The sequence below is a fragment of the Oncorhynchus keta genome, chromosome 33 (genome assembly GCF_023373465.1).
Source record: "Oncorhynchus keta strain PuntledgeMale-10-30-2019 chromosome 33, Oket_V2, whole genome shotgun sequence".
Taxonomy (NCBI): Eukaryota; Metazoa; Chordata; class Actinopteri; order Salmoniformes; family Salmonidae; genus Oncorhynchus; species Oncorhynchus keta.
This window is the reverse complement of record NC_068453.1, coordinates 8,639,521-8,662,397: the sequence shown is the minus strand read 5'-3', so window position 1 is coordinate 8,662,397 and position 22,877 is coordinate 8,639,521. Positions and strand designations below refer to the sequence as shown.

At 44.6% G+C, this 22,877-nt stretch overlaps 1 protein-coding gene across 2 annotated transcripts; it reads right to left on the bottom strand.

The window, feature by feature from the left end:
• Positions 1-377: 377 nt before the first annotated feature.
• Positions 378-18,104, bottom strand: LOC118366164 (transportin-3-like). 2 transcript variants are annotated; one of them, XM_052491804.1, is made up of 23 exons: positions 17,825-18,104; positions 14,475-14,675; positions 14,059-14,132; positions 13,634-13,790; positions 12,961-13,104; positions 12,455-12,630; positions 12,116-12,254; positions 11,895-12,041; positions 11,573-11,680; positions 11,352-11,443; positions 11,061-11,200; positions 10,588-10,779; positions 7,654-7,745; positions 7,438-7,514; positions 7,214-7,274; positions 6,818-6,958; positions 4,968-5,084; positions 4,785-4,879; positions 4,397-4,553; positions 3,976-4,143; positions 3,567-3,679; positions 1,328-1,419; positions 378-1,186 (listed from the first exon to the last, which is right to left on the bottom strand). In XM_052491804.1, the coding sequence occupies exons 1-22, from the start codon at positions 17,936-17,938 to the stop codon at positions 1,359-1,361; spliced, it is 2,766 nt and encodes a 921-aa protein (XP_052347764.1). In that variant the 5' UTR covers positions 17,939-18,104; the 3' UTR covers positions 378-1,186; positions 1,328-1,358. The 2 variants fall into 2 exon arrangements, with proteins under 2 accessions (XP_052347764.1, XP_052347765.1); XM_052491805.1 differs by having other exon boundaries at positions 12,455-12,627.
• Positions 18,105-22,877: the final 4,773 nt, after the last annotated feature.

The following is a 22,877-nucleotide window of genomic DNA, read 5'->3' as shown; positions in this document are numbered from 1 at the left end:
GTGGACATGATCCAAAACATGGACTTGGCAATGAGGGTGAACCAGTCAGCAAATTACCCTTTGAAGGGTGGTGAGTGACATGGACTTCTACATGCAGTCACTGGAAATTGATTGTGAATGGGATCGAAAAGTAGGGGCTTGTTAACATGTGTACGGTATGGTTGCATGTGTGGAAATGTCTCTGGATATGTTGCATGTCGGCATCTGTCCGGAAATTTAAGAACACAACACCTAAAACAGTGTGTGTGACGGACAGCAGTGGCCTTGCAACAAATTACACCTTGGCGAACTGGTTTCTGCCAGAGGATGAGTGGGGTTGTGGGTCTGGGATGAACAAATGTCTAAACTCTAAAACATGATACACAGACAAGGGCACGTTTGTTCCTCACTGTCGTTTTTATTGTTCACAACATGACGGTGTCTGACTATCCAAGAATGGACGATGCCAGAGGTGGGGAAAAAAAAAAAAGAATATACTATTTGCCAGAGTCCCACTCGACCGGTCACAACTCTCCTTCCCTGGCAATAGAGAACAGTAAAACTCCAGCCAACACGTTTAAAAAGGTCAAAGGTGACGCCAAATCTCCCAGCATTCCCTTCAACCATTTCCTAAATTCCTCCACAAGGCTGTGAAGGGCATCGTGGGTTTGCTATTTATTTTTCTATATGGCACCGACAGCAAGACCATGTTAAAGTTCTAAAGACACATCCATGAAAATAAATCATCTCAATTTAAAAACGTACAAGTCTTTTTTTGATGCATTATGATTTGCAACCAGGCACATCCTTTTTTTTTTTCTTTGTGTTTTCCCCCTTCCCTTCTTGTTCTTTTTGAAGATGGATCCAGAACTAATCCCATTCCATTTCTTTGAGTCGGTGAATTCTCGTTCCTCATTGGACATGCCCTCCTGCCCTGCCCCCTTTCAACCCTCATGCCACCTGTTACTGTGGCGACAGTGAGGCAGGGGAGCGGAAGGGGGGCGTCTCTTCTCACACAGCCAAAGTCGAAGGCGCGTTTCGTTTACGGGTTCACCCTGTCACTCCAATCCTTGCGATGCGTCTTGATTGGCTTTCCACAGTGCCAAGTCCCGCCCATCTGTCCAGTAGGAGATCCCTTTAGATTCTCGTCTGCTGCGGTCTTCAGCCTCTTTGCCGTCACCTCTGAATGTTCGCCAAAATATTTAACCTGAGGAAGAAAAACAAAGGCGATCTTACTGACACTACCATCGTAAATACGATCAGATGGTTTTTTTGAAACCATCTAAAGACATGGCACCAGAGGAGTCTGTCAATCCCAGTGTGGGGGCTGTTTGGGTTGATGCTGTACCTGGTGTTCTGGCAGAGCTCTTTGGGCGTGGCTATCGGAACAATCTGGTGAACTCCCGGATAGCCCAGCACACCTGCTTACACTCCTCTGCACTGGATCGATGGACAGATTGAGAAAGAGCAACGTTATTAATTTGGTACATTTACATGTTAAAGGTTATTTCAAATGAAATTTTAAAAGAAAAGGTCAATGAACATTCAGGCTTGCCATTTAGTCAAGGTCACTTTATATTAATCTGAACTGAAATGAACCCATGTCTAGCCTGCAGTTTGTCTCACAAGACTCCTGTGAACAAGGTGCTCCCTCAGAAATACTATCGGATTCCTGCTTACAAGCCAAATTAAAGCAGGAAGCACCAGTGATTATATCAATAAAAGAGAGGTCAGATGAAGCAGATGCTCAACTACAGGACTGTTTTGCTAGCACAGACTGGAATATGTTCCAGAATTCCTTTAATGGCATTGAGTAGTACACCACATCTGTCATTGGCTTCAATGACGTCGTCCTCACAGTGACCGTACATGCATACCCCAACCAGAAACCATGGATTACAGGCAGCATCCGCACTGAGCTAAAGGCTAGAGCTGCTGCATTCAAGGAGCGGGACTCTAAACTGGAAGCTTAAGAGATATCCCGCTTTGCCCTCCGACAAACCATGAAACAGGCAAAGCATCAATACAGGACTAAGATCGGGTCGTTCTGCACAGTCTCGGACACTCGTCGGATGTGGCAGGGCCTGCAAACCATTACAGACTACAAAACAGAAGCACAGCCTACTGGACGAGCTAAACTACTACTTCTATGCTCGCTTCGAGGCAAATAATACTGAAACATGCATGAGAGCACCAGCTGTTCCGGGAAGACTTGATTCACAAGGTCGCAGGCCCAGGCGGATTACCAGGACGTGTACTGCGAGCATGCGCTGACCATGACTGCACAGCCAGGCAAGACTCCAACACCATCATTAAATTTACCGATGACAACAGTGGTAGGCCTGATCACTGACAACGAGACAGCCAATAGGGAGGTCAGTGACCTGGCCGTGTGGTGCAAGGACAACCTCTCCTTCAACTTGATCAAGACAAAGGAGATGATTGTAGACTACAGGAAAATGAGGACTGAGCACGCCCCCATTTTCATCGACGGGGCTGCAGTGGAGCAGGTTGAGAGCTGTAAGTTCCTTGGTGGCCACATCAAACTAACATGGTCCAAGCACACCAAGACAGCCGTGAAGCGAGCGCAACAAAACCTATCATGGGTCTTCAGTTCCTCAAAAGGTTCTCCAGCTGCACCATTACTGCCTGGTATGGTAACTGCTCTGCCTCCGACCACAAGGCACTACAGAGGGCAGTACATCACTGGGGCCAAGCTTCCTGCCATCCAAGACCTCTATACCAGGCGGTGTCAGAGGAAGGCCCTGAAAATTGTCAAAGACTCCGGCCACCCTTGTCATAGACTGTTCCCTCTGCTACCACACGGCAAGCGGTACCGGAGCGCCAAGTCTAGGTCCAAGATGCTTCTGAACAGCTTCTACCCACAAGCCTCCTGAACATGCCCTCCTCTCTCCACTGCCACTCTCTGTTATTATCTATGCATAGTCACTAACTCTACCTACATGTACATACTACCTCAACTAACCGGTGCCCCCCACATTGACTCTGTACCAGCACCCTACTGTATATATTGTTTAAAAAAAAATGTACTGCTCCTCTTTAATTACATGTTACTTTTCTCTTATTCTTATCCATATTTTTTTAAACTGCACTGTCGGTTAGGGGTCGTAAGTAAGGATTTCAGTGTAAGGTCTACACCCGTTGTATACGGCGCATGTGACAAATCAGATTGGATTTTAGCCGTAATCTGAAGCGCCCATTCCCTCAGACACTGCGTGGGAGGGAGGGTGGAGCGCTGGAAAACTGGGGCAGGGAAGGGACGCTTCTAGGCGAGCTTGAACTTGTGGCAGGGAATCCATGAGGTTTCCCTACTCCGGTTTCCCAGCGTTCCACTGGAGCAGCTTGTTTGAGCACGCCCAGTGACACGAGCTCTTCCTAAGAGTCAGAACATCAACAGCTGACAGGGAGTCAACTACTACGCAGAGTTTCACCTGACATAACTCCTGAACCTATGAGGACAACATGTGGCTAGTTAGATCATTTCTGGAAGGAATGCACCTGATGGGTACAACTGCACCAGATTACACTCGAGAAGCATGGAAGGGGTGTGGCTGTGATATGCTCACCTGGTGACCTGCTTGTGGAAGTCTGTGAGCTGTTTGTGTGTGACGGTCACCGCCCCCCCTGACGTCTCTTTAGGAAGCCCCTTCAGCGCATTCTCCAGCCAGCGGCAGAACGTCTAGAAAACATGTCCGCAACGTTAAAAGCAATGCAATTGAAGCACTACAACACTTATCTCATGAGTGAAAGTGCTGTCATGCCAATGTCATTGGAAGTGTGTGTGAATATGAATTGTGGTCCCTGTTGAAAGATGTTCTCTTATCGCCATCTTGTGGTATGACAGCGAGCACCTGCTGAAGACACCAGTGTATGTACATTCAACTGCATATGTATTGTACAAGTACTGTCAGAACCGAAAGAGCTAAGTGTGTGTATGTGTGTGTGTGTCTGTCAATGTACGTATGAGAGACTCACCGGCCTGTCGAACACCATGATCTCCCAGAGCACCTCAGCCACATCGGGGAGTGTGTAAGGTGGCAGGCAGAAGCAGCATGTGTGCATGAGCTGGGTGACCAACTGCTGCCCGTGCTGCCCCATGGCCTGGCCTATTAGCTGCTTCCGCAGCTCAAAGTCATCCTCGTGCTGAAATGGGGGGGAACATGACAATCTGACTGACTGTTGTTATTCAGAGGAGACTTGATTGATCGTCAAACAGTGAATCCCTGTGTTCGATGGGACATGTTTGAGCAAGGCGAGGCACATATTTGCTCATCTTGATGACATAAGGAATAATTTGGGATACAAATATAATTATAGATCAGGGATTCTGTGCATTCTGCAACAGAGACGTCAAACAAACAGACTTGAAATAGATTGACTGTTGGGGCTGACTCACGTCGTTGCTGACGCCCGTGTGGATGAGGTCTCTGACAAACTTCATGACGCTGCAGTTGGCATCCCGGTGGTCCAGTGTCGTGGCCGCGATGGCACACTGGATGATGTGGACGATGATGCCACTGCTGAGCAGGGTGATGGGACTACGCTGGACAAACCTGCAGAGAGAAGAAGAGAGAGAGAGAGAGAGATGGGAAGACAGACATGTCAGAGAGAGAGAGAATCTTCTTTATAACCTGAATGCCGTAAAACAAGAATGCCAATGTCAGGTCCCCAGCAATGGTTAGGTTTCATTCCTGCCACTCAGACGAGACCCATTGAAAGTAAGTGAACTAATTATTTTGGAGGGAGAGGAGCAACAGTTTGAACTGTGTTCCAGTTGATCATACCTGGTAGCGAGTCTGAAGAGGTCATCTACTGTGTCTGGGTGGTTACGGAGGCCGTTGGTCTGCTCCAATAGCTGGAAGGTGGGCATACAAAGAGCCTACGGGTAGAGAGAAGGGACAAAGTCAGTTCAAAACCAATAACAACCAGAGTTCCACCGCCACTCTAGTGAACTATGCCTCCCCTACCTGCAACATGTCCAGTAGACCTTGTCTGCAGCCCTCCTCCATGCCGTACTCATCCACCAGGATGCTGCCCAGATACAGGAAGCAGGAGTGGGGATACACCTGATACACACTGACCATCTGAAACACAACATCTTCACACCTGATACACACATCTTTACACCTGGTACACACTGACCAGGGCTTGACATGAACTTTTGTGACTGAATTTGTACCTGTCCAAAAGCTCAGTCTGTGTGCCCCCCTTCCACACAAAAAAAATATAACACCAAGGCCAAAAAGTTTCTTGAAAATTGTGTTGTATCATGCAAGGAACCACTTCACAAAATAACATTCATTGTAAATCCCTGGTGTTGACAATGGAAGGCTGCTAGTCTCTGATCCCATGTATTATATGTCTACCGTTGGGCCTTGAGCATCCCCCACAAAGTAGAAATACTGCACTGATGAGCTACTGGATAAAACACGTGGCTCGTCAACCCTCCATCTGGAGAACTACTGGGGGTGCACGATTTTGATACAACCCTGCTCAAAACACACCAGTCAGCTTATCAAGGACCTGTTGAGCAATGTGGTGTGTTCGAACAGGGAAGGAGCTAAATCCTGCACACCCAGTAGCTCTCCCAGATGAGGGTTGGCCACCCTGCAACATAACAATTACAACCAAATACTTTGTCTTTATAAAATAATTATCATCATTCAATGAACCAGGGATTAAATGGTTATGGTGGGCGAGGTCGCCAATTTAGAAGAAGTTCATCTATTTGTAAGGTTAAATGATTTAGTGTTCAGGGGAGATCTTGACAGCACAGGAGTTACTTGTCCATTAGGCTATTCTAAGAATATTTGTTAGTATTGACCAGGGGAGAATCCTAGACAATTTTGAGCGAGTGAGACGGTTTTACAACGAGAGAATGCAGTATTTGCCATTTGCCGTTATACCGAATTGCCAGTGGAAAGTTATTTTAGGACATCAGACATGACATTTGATGCATGCTAATAGTTAATATAGTTAACTAGCGAAATTCAAATTAAAAAACACTGAGGTTTGGCTGGTTATCTAGACTGTCTTTTGCATATCATTATTTACCTGCGGCGCAAAATGTCACCCTCCCTCCCTCCCTCATCCGGAAACTGGCACACAGCTGACAGACACCATTAATTTACCAGGATTCTTGTTACTGACCAAACATTTGCTATAACTGGGCAAATAGCTCAGTAGCTATTATCAACAAATGTTCTAACGCGGCTCGCTTTGACCTCAAAAACACACCTCGCGACTGCATGACTGAAAGACCACTTTGCCTGTCGGTGCAGGCCTACAATAATTTTCGAGTTCTCTGACGTCTCTGCAGAGATTGGGAGGACAGTGAGCAAAACATGGTATCCGGATGACAGTAATCAAATTATGATCGAAGTAACCCAATTGTTTCATAGTGATCGTTTTCACTCGTCAATTCAGACCATTTTAAATCTGCTCGTCCGAATGTTTTTTTTTTTATTTTTTTTTTTACTTTCCCCCGAGCAAGCAGACAAGTGTTAATGTTAAGTTCCGCTGACCATCTGAAAACGCACACATTATATTAAGGACCTATACTAGAGTAAAAAATTCCAGTAAATTCCCAGAAATCTAGATTCAAGAGAGACTCATCAGAAAGCCTGGGAATCACATCAACCCAGGAGCTTGGAAAAGTTACAACCCTATACTGTACATTCAGCCTAACTGTCAGTCACCAGCTGCCCTGGGCTCAACCCGGTGACAAAGGATTTTGTATACACAAATAACAGACGCCAACCAAGATTTATCCATCTGTATATGGGGCGTATCGTGAACCAAACACAGGCACACGCACCTGTGTGACGAGTGGCTGTAGTAGAGAGGCAGAGCCCTTGCCCACGCAGCGCACAGCAAACCGCAGGCAGCGACAACAGCGCTCCACGATGCGGTTATCAGCCTGGTGTGTGTTCAGAGTCTCTGATAGGACCGGCCAGATCTACAGAGAACCAAGGAAACACCCAATGTAGATTTAGCATGAGAAGCTGCGGGAATGACTGTACTCAATCATGGCCTCAAGTTGAAGTTAAAATCTGCAAGGGAGAGAAGCATCAGGGTAGTTGAGCGCCAGAACAGCCACCAAGTCGAATTAATGGGTTGAACAAAGCAGATTGTATGCAATGGTAGCTTTGTCCAAACACCCCAAAAATTGCTATAAAAATCTAGAGGGTGAAAAAACAAACAGTTGCTTTACCTCCTGGATAACTTTCTGACATGGGTGTGTCTGTCCATTCTCTACGATGGGGTTTGTGTGTCTGGGGGGGGGGAAACATTAAGATGAACATTTCTGCTTAAAACATTAAACAACCAACCCAAATCATCATATCTGTATAGCGGCCATATAGCTACATAAGACATGACCTGTGCAACCAGGATATGTATATATAGTATAATGTGTTATAAATGGGTTGAGCGTACCGGAAGATGACGGCTAGTCTGTCCAGCCAGACAGTGGGGTCAGCAGCTTTCCCATTCCTGGGGTCCTGAGAGAGAAGCTGAGGATAAGAGACAAACAAGCAAACCTGTTGGTATCACACAAAAACCCAATCCACAAAACTGTTACACTACAATAGTGTTACACAATTCTACTAAGGTACCTCATACACACAACCAAAACGGCAGAACAACACACACCTTTTTGAGGGCCATGACCTGCACAGCACACAGGTCACTTAAACACTCGGCGATCTTCTCCAGGGGCAGGCGAGCCAGGACCAGGGCTGTACCTGCAAGGTAAAACAACAAGCATTACCACGGTGACAGAGCAACACCACTGTTTAATACAAATCAACCTCAGTAGGCAATCAAACAAAAAGACAAAACCAAAACGTCGAGCCACAGTCCAGAGGGAACAAATTGCCGACAGACATGGACCAGCAATTGAGAGACATTCGTAAAAACAAGAGATTGAAAGCGAGAGACAGAATCGAGAAGGAGCGGAGCAGAAAGGTTGTCATGGTACGCTGACGATTCATGTTCGTTTAAAATCTGCAATTCTCGCCGATGGGGCTGTAGTGGAGCAGGTTGAGAGCTTCAGGTTTCTTGGCGTCCACATCACAAACAAACGATCCAAAACACACCGAGACAGTTGTGAAGAGGGCACATAAACACCTTTTACCCCTCAGGAAACTGGGAAGATTTGGCAAAAGGTTCTACAGCTGCACCAGAAAGCACTGGTTGTATCACCTGCGCAACATCCAACCACAAGGCACTACAGAGGGTACATCACTGGGGCCAAGCTTCCTGCCATCCATGACCTCTATACCAGGCGGTGTCAGAGGAAGGCCATACATTTTTTTTTTTTTTTTTTCATTGCCAAGGGCTCCAGCCATCCTAGTCATAGAATGTTTGCTCTGCTTTCACCGCACGATAAGGGCTTGTAAAGGCATTTCACACCCGTTATATGATAAGGGCTTGTAAAGTAAGCTTCAAGCCATTTCAGGTCAAAAAGGCTTCTAAACAGCTTCTACCCCTCCCCCAAGCCATTAGACACCTTAACATCTAATCAAATGTTTACCCGGACTATTTGTATTTTCCCCACCCCATCTTTACACCCGTTATATGATAAGGGCTGCAACTCTATCCCTGATAAGGGCTTGTAAAGTGTCACACCCGTTTACCCCTACCTACTTGTAAAGTATTACCCCGTTATATGATAAGGGCTTGTAAAGTAAGCATTTCACACCCGTTATATGATAAGGGCCCCTGCAAAGTAAGCATGGACTTTCTGATAAGGGCTTGTAAAGTAAGCATTTCACACCCGTATATGATATTGTAAAGTAAGCATTTCACACCCGTTATATGATAAGGGCTTGTAAAGTCTCATTACTTGTTATTTTATTGATAAGGGCTTGTAAAGTAAGCATTTCACACCCGTTATATGATAAGGGCTTGTTTTTCACACCCGTTATATGATAAGGGCTATTTTTTATTGATAAGGGCTTGTAAAGTAAGCATTTCACACCCGTTTGATAAGGGCTTGTAAAGTAAGCATTTCACACCCGTTATATGATAAAAGTAAGCATTTCACACCCGTTATATGAAAGTAAGCATTTCACACCCGTTATATGATAAGGGCTTGTAAAGTAAGCATTTCACACCCGTTATATGATAAGGGCTTGTAAAGTAAGCATTTCACACCCGTTATATGATAAGGGCTTGTAAAGTAAGCATTTCACACCCGTTATATGATAAGGGCTTGTAAAGTAAGCATTTCACACCCGTTATATGATAAGGGCTTGTAAAGTAAGCATTTCACACCCGTTATATGATAAGGGCTTGTAAAGTAAGCATTTCACACCCGTTATATGATAAGGGCTTGTAAAGTAAGCATTTCACACCCGTTATATGATAAGGGCTTGTAAAGTAAGCATTTCACACCCGTTGTATTTGGCGCATGTAAAAAATAAAATTTGATTTGATTTTTGATCCCTGCACAGCCTCAGGATATAGATCCTTTTTTGAAAATGTTCAAACCTCGATTTATGATAAATGCATATTAAAAAATGAAATACATCTTTAACATTACTGGGTATTTTACCAATAAAATGGTCCGACAGTGAAGTGGAAATCCTCTGTATTCATATGCCAAAATAAATACATTCTCACTACAATAGAAAGTTACCCAAATTAGAGAAGATCTTGCTACCATGGAAAGGACAACACCTGTCTATTTGAGGAGAAATAAGTATGTATAAAAACACCCGATTAATTATTTAGTCATATCCCAGTTGACCTTTTTACTCATGGCCCTACCTAAACTCAATTTATTTTATTTTTTATTATTATTTGACTTCATTTGGAACGGGCCTATTTGTATAAATAAATACGAATTAGGAAGGCAGAAATTACCATATATTAAAGCATTGGACCTCTCACTTTCGGCATACAAAATCTATACTTATACCCGAACTGGTTCTCTAGCAGATTAGTAAGAATGGCTCACCCAGTGTTAAAAAATTTAAAAAAGGTCATTCTTGATCTTCATTCAGATTACAACTTCACACTTTCGGATATTTTTAAAACAAGACATAGAAAGCTGGTTTCAATTTCGGTTTAATCCACCAGAAAAGACAGAACAAATATTTCATCGTTTTGATGTCTTCACTATTATTCTACAATGTAGAAAATAGTCAAAATAAAGAAAAACCGTTTAACGAGTAGGTGTCCAAACTTTTGACTGGTACTGAATGTAAGTGTATATATGGCAACTAGAAGTCAAAACGGGATGATCTTCAGAGATAGATGGGAGGGGTTGAGGGTAGCTGAAGGATGGGACTAAAAAACTAACTAAACAAAAGGTCATGTAAAATATATTGTGTCCGTAAAAGGTTAACAGTATGTATAAGCTGGAAGTAGAAGCCTAAGTATCGTTGTCCATTAATTTACTACAATTAGGGGAGGGGTGGTAGGGTTAGGGGAAAATATACAAAATACATACAAAATGAAGTGGGGGATTGAAAGGACAGACAATTACACAGATAGATTATGGCTTCTATCTGCAATATTAGATCGGATCTACACCTTCATTTTTAGGTTAAAAAAAAAATAAGTGTGGCATAAGGTTACCTTTGAGGAGGCCTACGGCGGCTTCGGTCGTCAGGGCGAAGGAGTCGAGGGCACGGGCGATGTCCAGCAGGCCCTGGAAGTGCTGGGCCATGTGGTCCCGACACACAGAGCAGATGTTATGGATGGCCTTGGCCGCCACGGAAGCCAGGGTCTTCTCCCTCAGGCCCTTCATCAGGTAGTTCAGCACGGGGTCTGTGACATAGAGCGGGGCTAAGGTCATGCACACATCCAGAGTACGCAGCCAACAGAGGCGCACAGACAGAGGCGCACATTCGTAACACAGCAGGGACATAACAAAACAGAGTGACAGGCATTTGACACAGGAAGGAACAAGGAATGGAAAAATGACAAGGAAATAGAGACGAGTTCAAAACGAGGGGCACACACACACGAAGATGAACCTCTAAATTGATGAACTCAATCACTCAGGACCCGAGCTAAGATATGGACCGTAGCGTGACTACTGAGCCTACCTAGGAACCGCGGGTTGCGGTCAACGACCTCGCTCATCTCCCCCACCAGCTCAATGCTGGTGTAGCGCACGGCGATATGGACAGTCTCTGGCAGCAGCACCACCTGCTCTAACACCTCTGTCAGGGTGGGGTTGTTCTCACTGACAGGGGGGAAGCATTAACACGTTACACACAAACACCTTGGGGGAAGGATATACAAATCAACAAGTCGCTGTACACATTCTACACAGTGGGGAAGCGATTTAGTCATAGCACATCATTACTCATTAACAGAACGAAGAGGACACTCACGGGTCTACACTCTTGGCGATGGCGGCCATGATGAAGAGAACAGCCTCAGTCACCTCCCAGGGAGGGTTCCCTTCTTTTAGAGTAGAGTACAACTGATAGAGCAAGAGGGAGGAAAGGAGAGAGAGAGAGAGAGAGGGGGGGGGGAGAAGGAAGTCTGTATAGTTTGTCATTTGTCTTAATAACGTCATTTGAACTAGTAATTTCCAAAAAAAGGTAGCTACCTGGGAGAAACATTCCATGGAGCCCACAAGGAAAATTACATCCTTCACAAGATCAGACACCCTCATCCTGAACTCCCCAAAGTCATCAGTATCTTCTGGGATGCCCTCCTGTGGATCAACACAAAAGTAGAGAAAAAGGAATGAATTATATAGTGCCGCCAAAGTTAAATGATGTACTGAACTACTTAATGTGATGCACATGGTTATGGGATTCTACAAATCAGATATGACACCAGAAGAGTATTGGGGAGTACGGTCGGCATCACTGGAGTTAAGGACTCCTTGGTTAAGGACTCCTTGTCATGTGGTGGGTGGTCCTTACGTGGTCGGGGTCTAGTTGGCAGTGGCGGGCCAGGCCGTGCAACAGTCTCTGGATATAGGGTCTGAAGATGCCGTGGAGGGCAGGGTCGTTGGTCTTATACAGGTTCTCTCCCAGACGATACCAGAAGTTAAAGGAGATCTCCACGACCTGAGATGAACGAGAAGAGAACTTGAAATCCACCCAAAGCAACAGAGTGTGTGTGAGCGCTCGTGTGTGTGTACCTCATATTGAGGGTGTCCTGCACAGATGAGCAGTAGCTCAAGCGTCCGCAGGTCTCCCATGCCCTGGCCTGGACTCCTGACTGTCGTCTCCAGAAACGTCTCACACAACTCAGTGAAGATCCTACAGTAATTTAACACTCTGAGAACAAAAGGAGAAGAAGAGACTTGTGGATAAAAGTGATCACTCTTTTCTTCCACACAGAGGACAGCAGAGAAGAGACAGAAGAGCTCAACATCAAGAGCAATGGAGAGGAGGGATAGATTTGGGGCAGGAAGGGGTGTGGTGATTGGATAGGCGATCTTGGTGTACGTATGAAAAGGAGAGTAGCGCGTTCGTACTTGTCGAGGTCCTCCCGTGCCACGGCCATGTGGTAGGCTGTCTCCAGCGTGAGGACGCCCTGGAAGAGCTGCTGGGCCAGGGGCATGTGCGTGTCCACGTTCTCGATGGCGTACAGCGCTGAACACACACAGTCGGACGCGGCCTCGTGCAGGTTGGTGGACGTCTCGTCTCTCTGCTGCCAAACAAACAGACACAAAAAAGAGAGAACAGTCCATCAAAGAGATGTTTCCGGCTGAAAAACATAAACCATATGCACTGTGCATACAAGCATTCTAAACCAGCATAAATTATCCCCCCCAATCCCCCCATGGTTGTTGCATAAATAAGGGTTAGGAACAAATACCGCTAGTGTTTTCAATAGACTTTGGGAGTATCCTAAAAGTTGTTTGTTTTCGGGAGTGTGTCACTAGCACTGTTAATTTGTGATTCCAAAATGCGACGTGAGAGAGCGAGAGAAAGCCAGACAAACAGGGAGAGAAAGAAAGAGACCGAGACACAGACATACCAGAACTTGGAAAAGGACCATGAGGAGCTGGTTGTTGGCCATAAAGTTGCTGTCCAGGACTCCCAGGTTGAACCAGCTGCCCAGACAGCGGAACACCTTGATCAGCATTTTCTCATTGCTGCCAGACTTCTCCACACACGTCATCTGTAGACAGAGTGACAACACACACACGCGCTAACACAGACCCTTATCAAAACCACAATGCTGTGTCCAAAGCCAAATGCACAAGGAAATTCACCCAACAAAACAGTCACGACAGATGTAATCAATATTGACTCCAGGCAAATTGTTGATTGTAGGTTGATGTAACCCTCAACAGAAACAGTATAGTTCTGTTTCTTTTCTGTTCGTTTTAGTAGGACAACTCCTACATTCTTGCACTTAATCCTCACAAACATCTACAGGCAACCTTGGACATTCTGCAGAGAAAGATATACTACAAAGTGAGCGGTTCAGTTTGTCCCTCTTAAGGTAGTAGTTGAATAGCTTTGTGATAATGAGGCTGTACACCCCAGGGTTTTAAATTGAGATGATGAACCCATGGGAGGTCTGCATATCCAGTAAGGGGGAGTGGTGGCGGGTGCTCTAGTTTAGACCAGCTTAATCAGGTGGGTAAAATAGGCTAGTATGTGAGAGTGTTGGCAAGAGAAAGAGGAATGGATAGAACTCTCACCAGTAGGGTGACCACAGTACTGGAGTAATAGGCCAGGTCCTCGATGATCTCTGTCCTGCGATTGGCTCCGATGCGTAGGGAGCGGCTGTGGACCTCCTCGGGGAGCACTGTAAGGATCTCTATCAGAAACGTCATGGAGCTGACGTCATTGCTATACCTGAGGAAAAAAAGAGAGACGAAGAGAGAAAGAGGGGCAAGGAGAGTGGGAGGAGAGACAGCAGCAGTCGGTTATGAGAAAATTAGCATGAAGGAGATGTATTTTAAGCTTAATGTCACCTCAAACATACCACCTCATCAACTGTTTTCAATAGAATTCAACTTTATAGAACTCCCTACAGCGGTCTAATATCCCGTAAATCTTGCATTCTGTTATCCACAGCTGTGATCCGAGATGGGTGGTTGAGCGCTAATGGGAGGGGTCATACTTTTCAATGAGGGTGTGGACACAGCCCTTCCAGGAGGCCATCTGTAGGGCGAGGTCTGCAATGGCCAGAGCGAGCTGAGAATGGGACAAGAAAAATGAGACAAGCAACCAGGAAGAACTTGTAAGGATTAGAGCATCTTAATGACACGTAATATTGTACTTGTTCAATTGTACCACAGCTACTCCTCTGTAGTGGTACATTGGGGTAAATGCTAGATTTCTATTGTGCATTGCTAAGTCTTTTGGGACATTTAGATGGGCAGTGGGACATTCCTTGAGAGCATTCTAGGAGCATAAAGTCTGCAGACAGAAATCCAAGTCATCCTGGAGTTTCAGTGGTCACTGTGACAGGATGGACAATAATTGGATGGGAAGGGCGTTACCCCAAGTTACATCAATGGGCGAGGCGGCCATTACCTGGGTGACGATGATGGGGGAGAGGTCTTTGAGGCTCTGTATGTGCGAGAGCAGGGAGTCTCGGAGGGCGATATGGGTCTCTGGGGGAAGCTCAAAGAACGACATCTGGATCTTCATCTTCATGGTCTGGGCGGCAAAGTAACAAGATTCCACATCCTGTTTCAGCTGGAGGAGCTGGTCTGCCAACTCCCACGCGTACATCTGTGGGGAGGGGAGACGGGGAGGAAAGTTAGCGCCACCAACTTTATTCAGACAGTACTACCTGATACACTTGTGTGTATCAGGTAGTTGTGAAATTGTTAGGTTATATTACTTGTTAGATATTACTGCATGGTCAAGCATTTTGCTACACTCACATTAACATCTGCTTGACCATGTGTATGTGACAAATAAATATGATTTGAAGGTTACCGAAACAAGTCAAAAAACAGGATACTGGTATACCAGCCAGTTTTACACACACCGGCCTACACAGCTAAATGGTCTGTAAAGGATACCCAGGAACAATCAACTGACTAAACAGGGTGGAAAGGACACACATTGCTGCTTGTAGGACTTGTAATAAAATAGTTATAACATTCCTTTCTGTAATAACTGCTACAGTGGCAAATATGAAAATCAAATCTTATTCCAAAATAAAACAAACCCCCATCATTGTTTGTTTAACCCCCCCATCATTGTTTGTTTAACCCCCAATCATTGTTTGTTTAACCCCCCCCCCAATCATTGTTTGTTTACCCCCCTGTTCATCCACTCCATTAGCCTAGGCTATGACCCCCTAAACAGACACGATCCACACTGAAAAATAGACAACAGTTTGACAAACAGCATATTTTCATCAGAATAATTAAGCATAGGCCTACTCACAAAACATATGTAATGGCTGTAATTCAACACCATGCAGTGTTCAATGTGGAATTGTTCATCCGTTCAGAAAATTACAAACAGGCAGAATAAACTAAATCGAACATCCGTATATCGAAATGACAGATTTTGGTTTGTAACCCCGAAGAGAAAATAAAAGGCATTTCAACTAGCCACATTGAGCCCAGTTTCAAATGATCACTGAGAATAACTGTTGCAGACTTGAGATGCGCGTCACTTCTGTTATGTTACATCATTATTTTTTTTACTGTAAAATAAGCGTCGACTGTGATAAGGTCTCGAGAAATAAGCATCGTCTGCCAAATTAACAAAGCAAGGCTATGCAATTGCACAGCCATAGGCTTCTACAAGAAAGTGCCACTGCTGAGGTTACTGCCTTTTTGAAGACTGTTCCACAATATAATATAAATCAGTTGATATTAAGGTTTCGTTAACTTGCTATAAATTGACAATATATATATATATACACGGGGCAATTTAGCAATTAGGATTTGTTATCTGTAATGTTATGATAAATTAGGCATTGTTGCGCAATGTCGGCATAGGCCTACAGGAAAAATGTGAACATTGTATTTATTGCATTTAAAAATATATATATTTTTTCCCCCATTCAAGAACTCAGAAAACAATAACGCGAGTACACTCGAACAGTCAAAATGTTTTTAAATTCCCATCCTAGTAAATGGCTCACTATGCTTACTTTCTCAATTCTGCGTCCCTACCGACACAAACATATTTCTAAACCCTAATCATGCAAAGACCCAAAGGGTGTAGGCCTATTTACAAATACAGTAGGCCAAATCAGATATCCTTCCTATGAGTTCACCATCAGGTGTCTTCAGCTTGCTGCCTTCATAGAGCTCTTGTTGCCTTAACCAACAGTTGGTCAGCTGTTAGATATTCTGGAGTATGGTATAAGGACTGTAAAGTATAACCTGGTAAAATGTGTATGAGAATTTATATTGCAAAGTTTAACAGCCAAGCCCCTTCCCCATTTGTCCCCAGTGCCCAGTATGTCCTGGCAGCCAGGGTAAAAAAGCTGCTGACAGCACAGACCACATACAGTGCTCATCACTCAGATGGCTCCTGCTCTCCCAAATTAGACCGTTCAGATCCCCAAGTGCCAGCAAACTCAGGAAGTTGCTGGTGTCACAGTCTAACGTGTTTTAAAACGTGTTCAGCAATATTGCATTTTTTTCTTAGAGAATCAATATTTGACTTTGTGAGGCCTTTCTGTGGGAACTGCATGATAATTTTTACATTACATTTAAGTCATTTAGCAGACGCTCTTATCCAGAGCGACTTACAAATTGGTGCATTCACCTTATGACATCCAGTGGATGGGGGGAAAATTGCGTTTTTGAATCCAGTTACTCTCAATGCAACCTGCTGGCAGGTCATTGTTATATAAATGATCACAGTAATAAATTAAAGTTGGTCGGAATTACGTAGCAGCAACATGTAGGTGGGCCGTATTTCAATCACCGATTGTCCGATGACAGACAATGATTGCATTTCCTGCAGGAGTCGAGGCAGTAACCAATGAATATGCGGAAACCAGACCGATGCAGCACCATGGGAGGAAGAAAAAAAACAAACAGATGCGGAAATAATAAAGACGGCTAACGTTAACCAGCGGCACATACCATTTACCCAACAGTATCAACACAAATGGAAGTTGTTAGTGTAACTAGCCAAGTTAACGTTCGCGGACTGACTCAAAGCAAAAGCCTCCATGGCAATACCGTTAACCCGCTAACTTAGCTAACGTTATCTAGCGAGACAACACGCCCCTCCACTTAGCAATTTAGCCATATGTGGCTAGAACTGCAAGTTTGCTAGCAAGTATTGGACGCTATCATGGTAGCCACCCTCGCCTCGCGCTCTTCCTGTGCTCTGACCGGATAACGGCGCTGTCATTAGCGCGAGCTACATATTCTGTAAAAGACAGCTACTGTAGTTGGCTAGGGTTAACTAAACAACTGGCTAGCAAAAACTGGATGTTAACTAGTTATCTGCTGTGTGTGGCTAACTAGCTAGCATTTCAAACACTATGGTTCGTTTAACTACAAGCGAGAAAAAGCTGGCTACTGTTTGCCTTCATTATCTTCGTTGCACCGAGAAATCCCCCATAGATTTATCCCCGTTTCCATTTGACAGTTACTAGCAGGCTAGCAGTAGAAAGGGGAACTGTGTGGCTAATGCTAACTAGTTCGTAATCTAACAAACTAGCTTGACTAAGCTAACTAGCTAATGCTATGCAATGTGTTGCTAGCGAGCGTGCGAATCTATGCTCATTCATTCGCTGTTGGGTTAGCATACACAAATCAAATGGTTTTATATCACCACGGTATTACGCATTCTGATGCAATGTTTTGTTTTCGGCCTCACACGACCTGCCTAGCAATGTCTTGTTCTAGGCCCATTCCAAGTCCCCCCCCTCCCCATTTCTCAAGTTTACTTACCGATCTCTGTAGCTCCCCCAGCCACACAGAGGCTCGCTCTTTGCCGGCGGGGTCCGGATCATGATAAAGAGCTTGAACAGCTTGATACACAAGTGCGACTGTCGGTTTCTCCATAGCGCTATGCTACGTTCCGGGTTACAGTTTAGGGTAAATGCGAAGACGCTACAAGTTCCACAGTTTATGTTCAGACGGGGTAATATTTATTCGTTCGTTGTGCTCGCTGTTCCGACCGCCATCTCAATCGCACACAGGTTCCCCGTGTGTGTCACCGACAAACGCCCCCGTCTAGAAATACAGTTCAAGGAACTAAAAGCTATACTTCATATATTCGGGGGACACAATGGGTCTCTTTTACTGTTATTGTAAAACAAGTTGTAAAAACGAGAAGCACCATATCAGTGTAATTGAATTCATAGTTACAATGTATAACTATGTAGCTAGGCGGTATGTATATTTATTTTGTAAGAGAACCCCAATATACACTGAAAGACCACTAGATGTCAGCAAAGCGCATGATTTACAACAGTTGTTCTCAAACTGGGGTACATGTAGTAAAAATACCTATTCATCTGTGCTAGGAGTACCTACCTGGTCCATCCACAGGAGGTGTTTGGGAATATGCATGATGACATTTGCTTAACTATCAGATGGACATGAGGGGGTACTTCAGTTCAGACTGAGTGAAATGTGGTTATAGTAACCAAAAAAAGGTTGAAAACTACTTACAGCAATGAACCAGATACATCAAATCAAATGTTATTGGTCACATACACATGGTAAGCAGATGTTAATGCGAGTGTAGAAAAATGCTTGTGCTTCTAGTTCCAACAGTGCAGTAATATCTAACAAGTAATCTAACAATTCCCCAACAACTGCCTAATACACACAAATCTAAAGGGGTGAATGAGAATATGTACATACAGTGCCTTGCGAAAGTATCCCCCCCCTTGAACTTTGCGACCTTTTGCCACATTTCAGGCTTCAAACATAAATATATAAAACTGTATTTTTTTTGTGAAGAATCAACAACAAGTGGGATACAATCATGAAGTGGAATGACATTTATTGGATATTTCAAACTTTTTTAACAAATCAAAAACGGAAAAATTGGGCGTGCAAAATTATTCAGCCCCCTTAAGTTAATACTTTGTAGCACCACCTTTTGCTGCGATTACAGCTGAAAGTCGCTTGGGGTGTCTATCAGTTTTGCACATCGAGAGACTGAATTTTTTTCCCATTCCTCCTTGCAAAACAGCTCGAGCTCAGTGAGGTTGGATGGAGAGCATTTGTGAACAGCAGTTTTCAGTTCTTTCCACAGATTCTCGATTGGATTCAGGTCTGGACTTTGACTTGGCCATTCTAACACCTGGATATGTTTATTTTTGAACCATTCCATTGTAGATTTTGCTTTATGTTTTGGATCATTGTCTTGTTGGAAGACAAATCTCCGTCCCAGTCTCAGGTCTTTTGCAGACTCCATCAGGTTCTTCCAGAATGGTCCTGTATATTTGGCTCCATCCATCTTACCATCAATTTTAACCATCTTCCCTGTCCCTGCTGAAGAAAAGCAGGCCCAAACCATGATGCTGCCACCACCATGTTTGACAGTGGGGATGGTGTGTTCAGGGTGTTGCTTTTACGCCAAACATAGCGTTTTGCATTGTTGCCAAAAAGTTCCATTTTGGTTTCATCTGACCAGAGCACCTTCTTCCACATGTTTGGTGTGTCTCCCAGGTGGCTTGTGGCAAACTTTAAACAACACTTTTTATGGATATCTTTAAGAAATGGCTTTCTTCTTGCCACTCTGTCATAAAGGCCAGATGTGTGCAATATACGACTGATTGTTGTCCTATGGACAGAGTCTCCCACCTCAGCTGTAGATCTCTGCAGTTCATCCAGAGTGATCATGGGCCTCTTGGCTGCATCTCTGATCAGTCTTCTCCTTGTATGAGCTGAAAGTTTAGAAGGACGGCCAGTTCTTGGTAGATTTGCAGTGGTCCGATACTCCTTCCATTTCAATAGTATCGCTTGCACAGTGCTCCTTGGGATGTTTAAAGCTTGGGAAATGTTTTTGTATCCAAATCCGGCTTTAAACTTCTTCACAACAGTATCTCGGACCTGCCTGGTGTGTTCCTTGTTCTTCATGATGCTCTCTGCGCTTTTAACGGACCTCTGAGACTATCACAGCGCAGGTGCATTTATACAGAGACTTGATTACACACAGGTGGATTGTATTTATCATTAGTCATTTAGGTCAACATTGGATCATTCAGAGATCCTCACTGAACCTCTGGAGAGAGTTTGCTGCACTGAAAGTAAAGGGTCTGAATAATTTTGCACGCCCAATTTTTCAGTTTTTGATTTGTTAAAAAAGTTTGAAATATCCAATAAATGTCGTTCCATTTCATGATTGTGTCCCACTTGTTGTTGATTCTTCACAAAAATATACAGTTTTATATCTTTATGTTTGAAGCCTGAAATGTGGCAAAAGGTCGCAAAGTTCAAGGGGGCCGAATACTTTCGCAAGGCACTGTATAAGTATATGGATGAGCGATGGCCGAGCGGCATAGGCAAGGTGCAGTAGATGGTATAAAATACAGTATATACATGTGATATGAGTAATGTAAGATATGTAAACATTATTAAAGTGCCATTATTTAAAGTGGCATTGTTAAAAGTGACTAGTAATCCATTTATTAAAGTGTCCAGTGATTGGGTCTCAATGTAGGCAGTAGCCTTTCTGAGTTAGTGATTGCTGTTTAGCAGTCTGGTGGCCTTGAGATAGAAGCTGTTTCTCAATCCCTCGGTCACAGCTTTGATGCACCTGTTCTGACCTCGCCTTCTGGATGATAGTGGGGTGAACAGGCAGCGGCTCGGGTGGTTGTTGTCCTTGATGATCTTTTGGCCTTCCTGTGACATAGGGTACTGTAGGTGTCATGGAGGGAAGGTAGTTTGCCCCCGGTGATGCGTTGTGCAGACCACACCTCCCTCTGGTTGGCCTTGCGGTTGAGGGCGGTGCAGTTACCGTACCAGGCTGTGATACAGCCCGACAGGATGCTCTCGATTGTGCATCTGTAAAAGTTTGTCAGGATTTTGGATGACAAGCCAAATTTCTTCAGCTTCCTGAGGTTGAAGAGGCGCCGTTGAGCCTAATTCACCACACTGTCTGTGTTGGTGGACCATTTCAGTTTGTCTGTGATGTGTACACCCAGGAACTTAAAACTTTTCATCTTCTCCACTGCTGTCCCTTCGATGTGGATAGGGGGGTGCTCCCTCTGCTGTTTCCTGAAGTCCACCATCATCTCCTTTGTTTTGCTGACGTTGAGTGAGAGGTTGTTTTCCTGACACCACACTCCGAGTGCCCTCACCTCCTCCCTGTAGGCTGTCTCGTTGTTGTTGGTGATCAAGCCCACTACTGTTGTGTCGTCTGCAAACTTGATGATTGAGTTGGAGGCGTGCATGGCCACGCAGTCGTGGGTGAACAGGGAGTACAGGAGAGGGCTGAGCACACACCCCTGTGGGGCCCCAGTGTTGAGGGTCAGAAAAGTGGAGATGTTGTTTCCTACCTTCACCACCTGGAGGCGTTCCGTCAGGAAGTCCAGGACCCAGTTGCACAGAGAGGGGTTGAGACCCAGGCCCTCCAGCTTGATGATGAGCTTGGAGGGTACTATGGTGTTGAATGCTGAGCTGTAGTCAATGAACAGCATTCTTACATGGGTATTATTTTTTGTCCAGATGGGATAGGGCAGTGTGCAGTGCGATGGCAATTCCGTCATCTATGGACCTGTTGGGGCGGTTTGCAAACTGAAGTGGGTCTAGGGTGGCCAGTAAGGTGGTGGTGATATGATCCTTGACTAGCCTCTCAAAGCACTTCATGATGGCAGAAGTGAGTGCTACGGGGCTGTAGTCAATTAGTTAAGTTATCTTTACCTTCTTGGGTACAGGACCAATGCTAGCCATCTTGAAGCATATGGGGACAACAGACTGGGATAGGGAGTGATTAAATATGTCCATAAACACACCAGCCAGCTGGTCTGCGCATGCTCTGAGGCTGCGGCTAGGGATGCCGTCTGGGCCAGTAGCCTTATGAGGGTTAACACGTTTGAATGTGGCTCATTACAGATTTGCTTCCTCCAAGCAGTTGTCAATAGTTGCACTGCAGGAGAGTAACCTGATGCAAAGGAAACATTGGACCCAAAGTTTTTCCTGGTCAGGTCACATGGTTAGAAAAACACCTGGCACTATAGGCATGCTTCATGGGTGTAAGTACACTACATGATCAACAGTATGTGGACACCTGCTCATCGAACATTTAATTCCAAAATCAAGGCCATTAATATGGAGATGGTCTTCCCTTTGCTCCTATAACAGCCCTAACTCTTCTGGTAAGTCTTTCTACTTGATGTTGGAACATTGCTGTGGGGACTTGCTTCCATTCAGCCACAAGAGCATTAGTGAGGTTGGGCACGGCTGTTGGGTGACTAGGCCTGGCTCGCATTTAGTGTCCCAATTCATCCCAGAGGTGTTCGATAGGGTTGAGGTGCAGGCCAGTCAAGTTCTCGACAATCCATTTATGTATGGACCTCGCTTTATACACGGGGTGAATTGTCATGCTGAAACAGGAAAGGGCCTTCCTGATGAGGGAATTTAGATGTTTAAGGTAATGACTAAACTATTCCACCCTGAAACGTAATTCTAAGATTATGTAACAGATATAATGAATTAGAATGATAAACTTAAGTCCAATAAGGTTTGGTCAGACAAGTAGAAATGTGTGTGTGTGACTAAGAAAACACAGAAAACAATTAAACTATTCATGACCTGACCTGGTTAGAACTCTGAGAAACTTAAGGCAGGAAAGGGAGTCCCATCAAGGCCCCTCTAATCTCGGGGGGATGGAACTGCCAGCTTTCATAGTGATAAACGAGTGGTGAGAACTATGGGGAAGGATACATCCCACCTACTGTTTGTGTATCTGTGTGTGTGTAATCCCCCTACTGTTTGTGTATCTGTGTGTGTGTAATCCCCCAACTGTTTGTGTATCTGTGTGTGT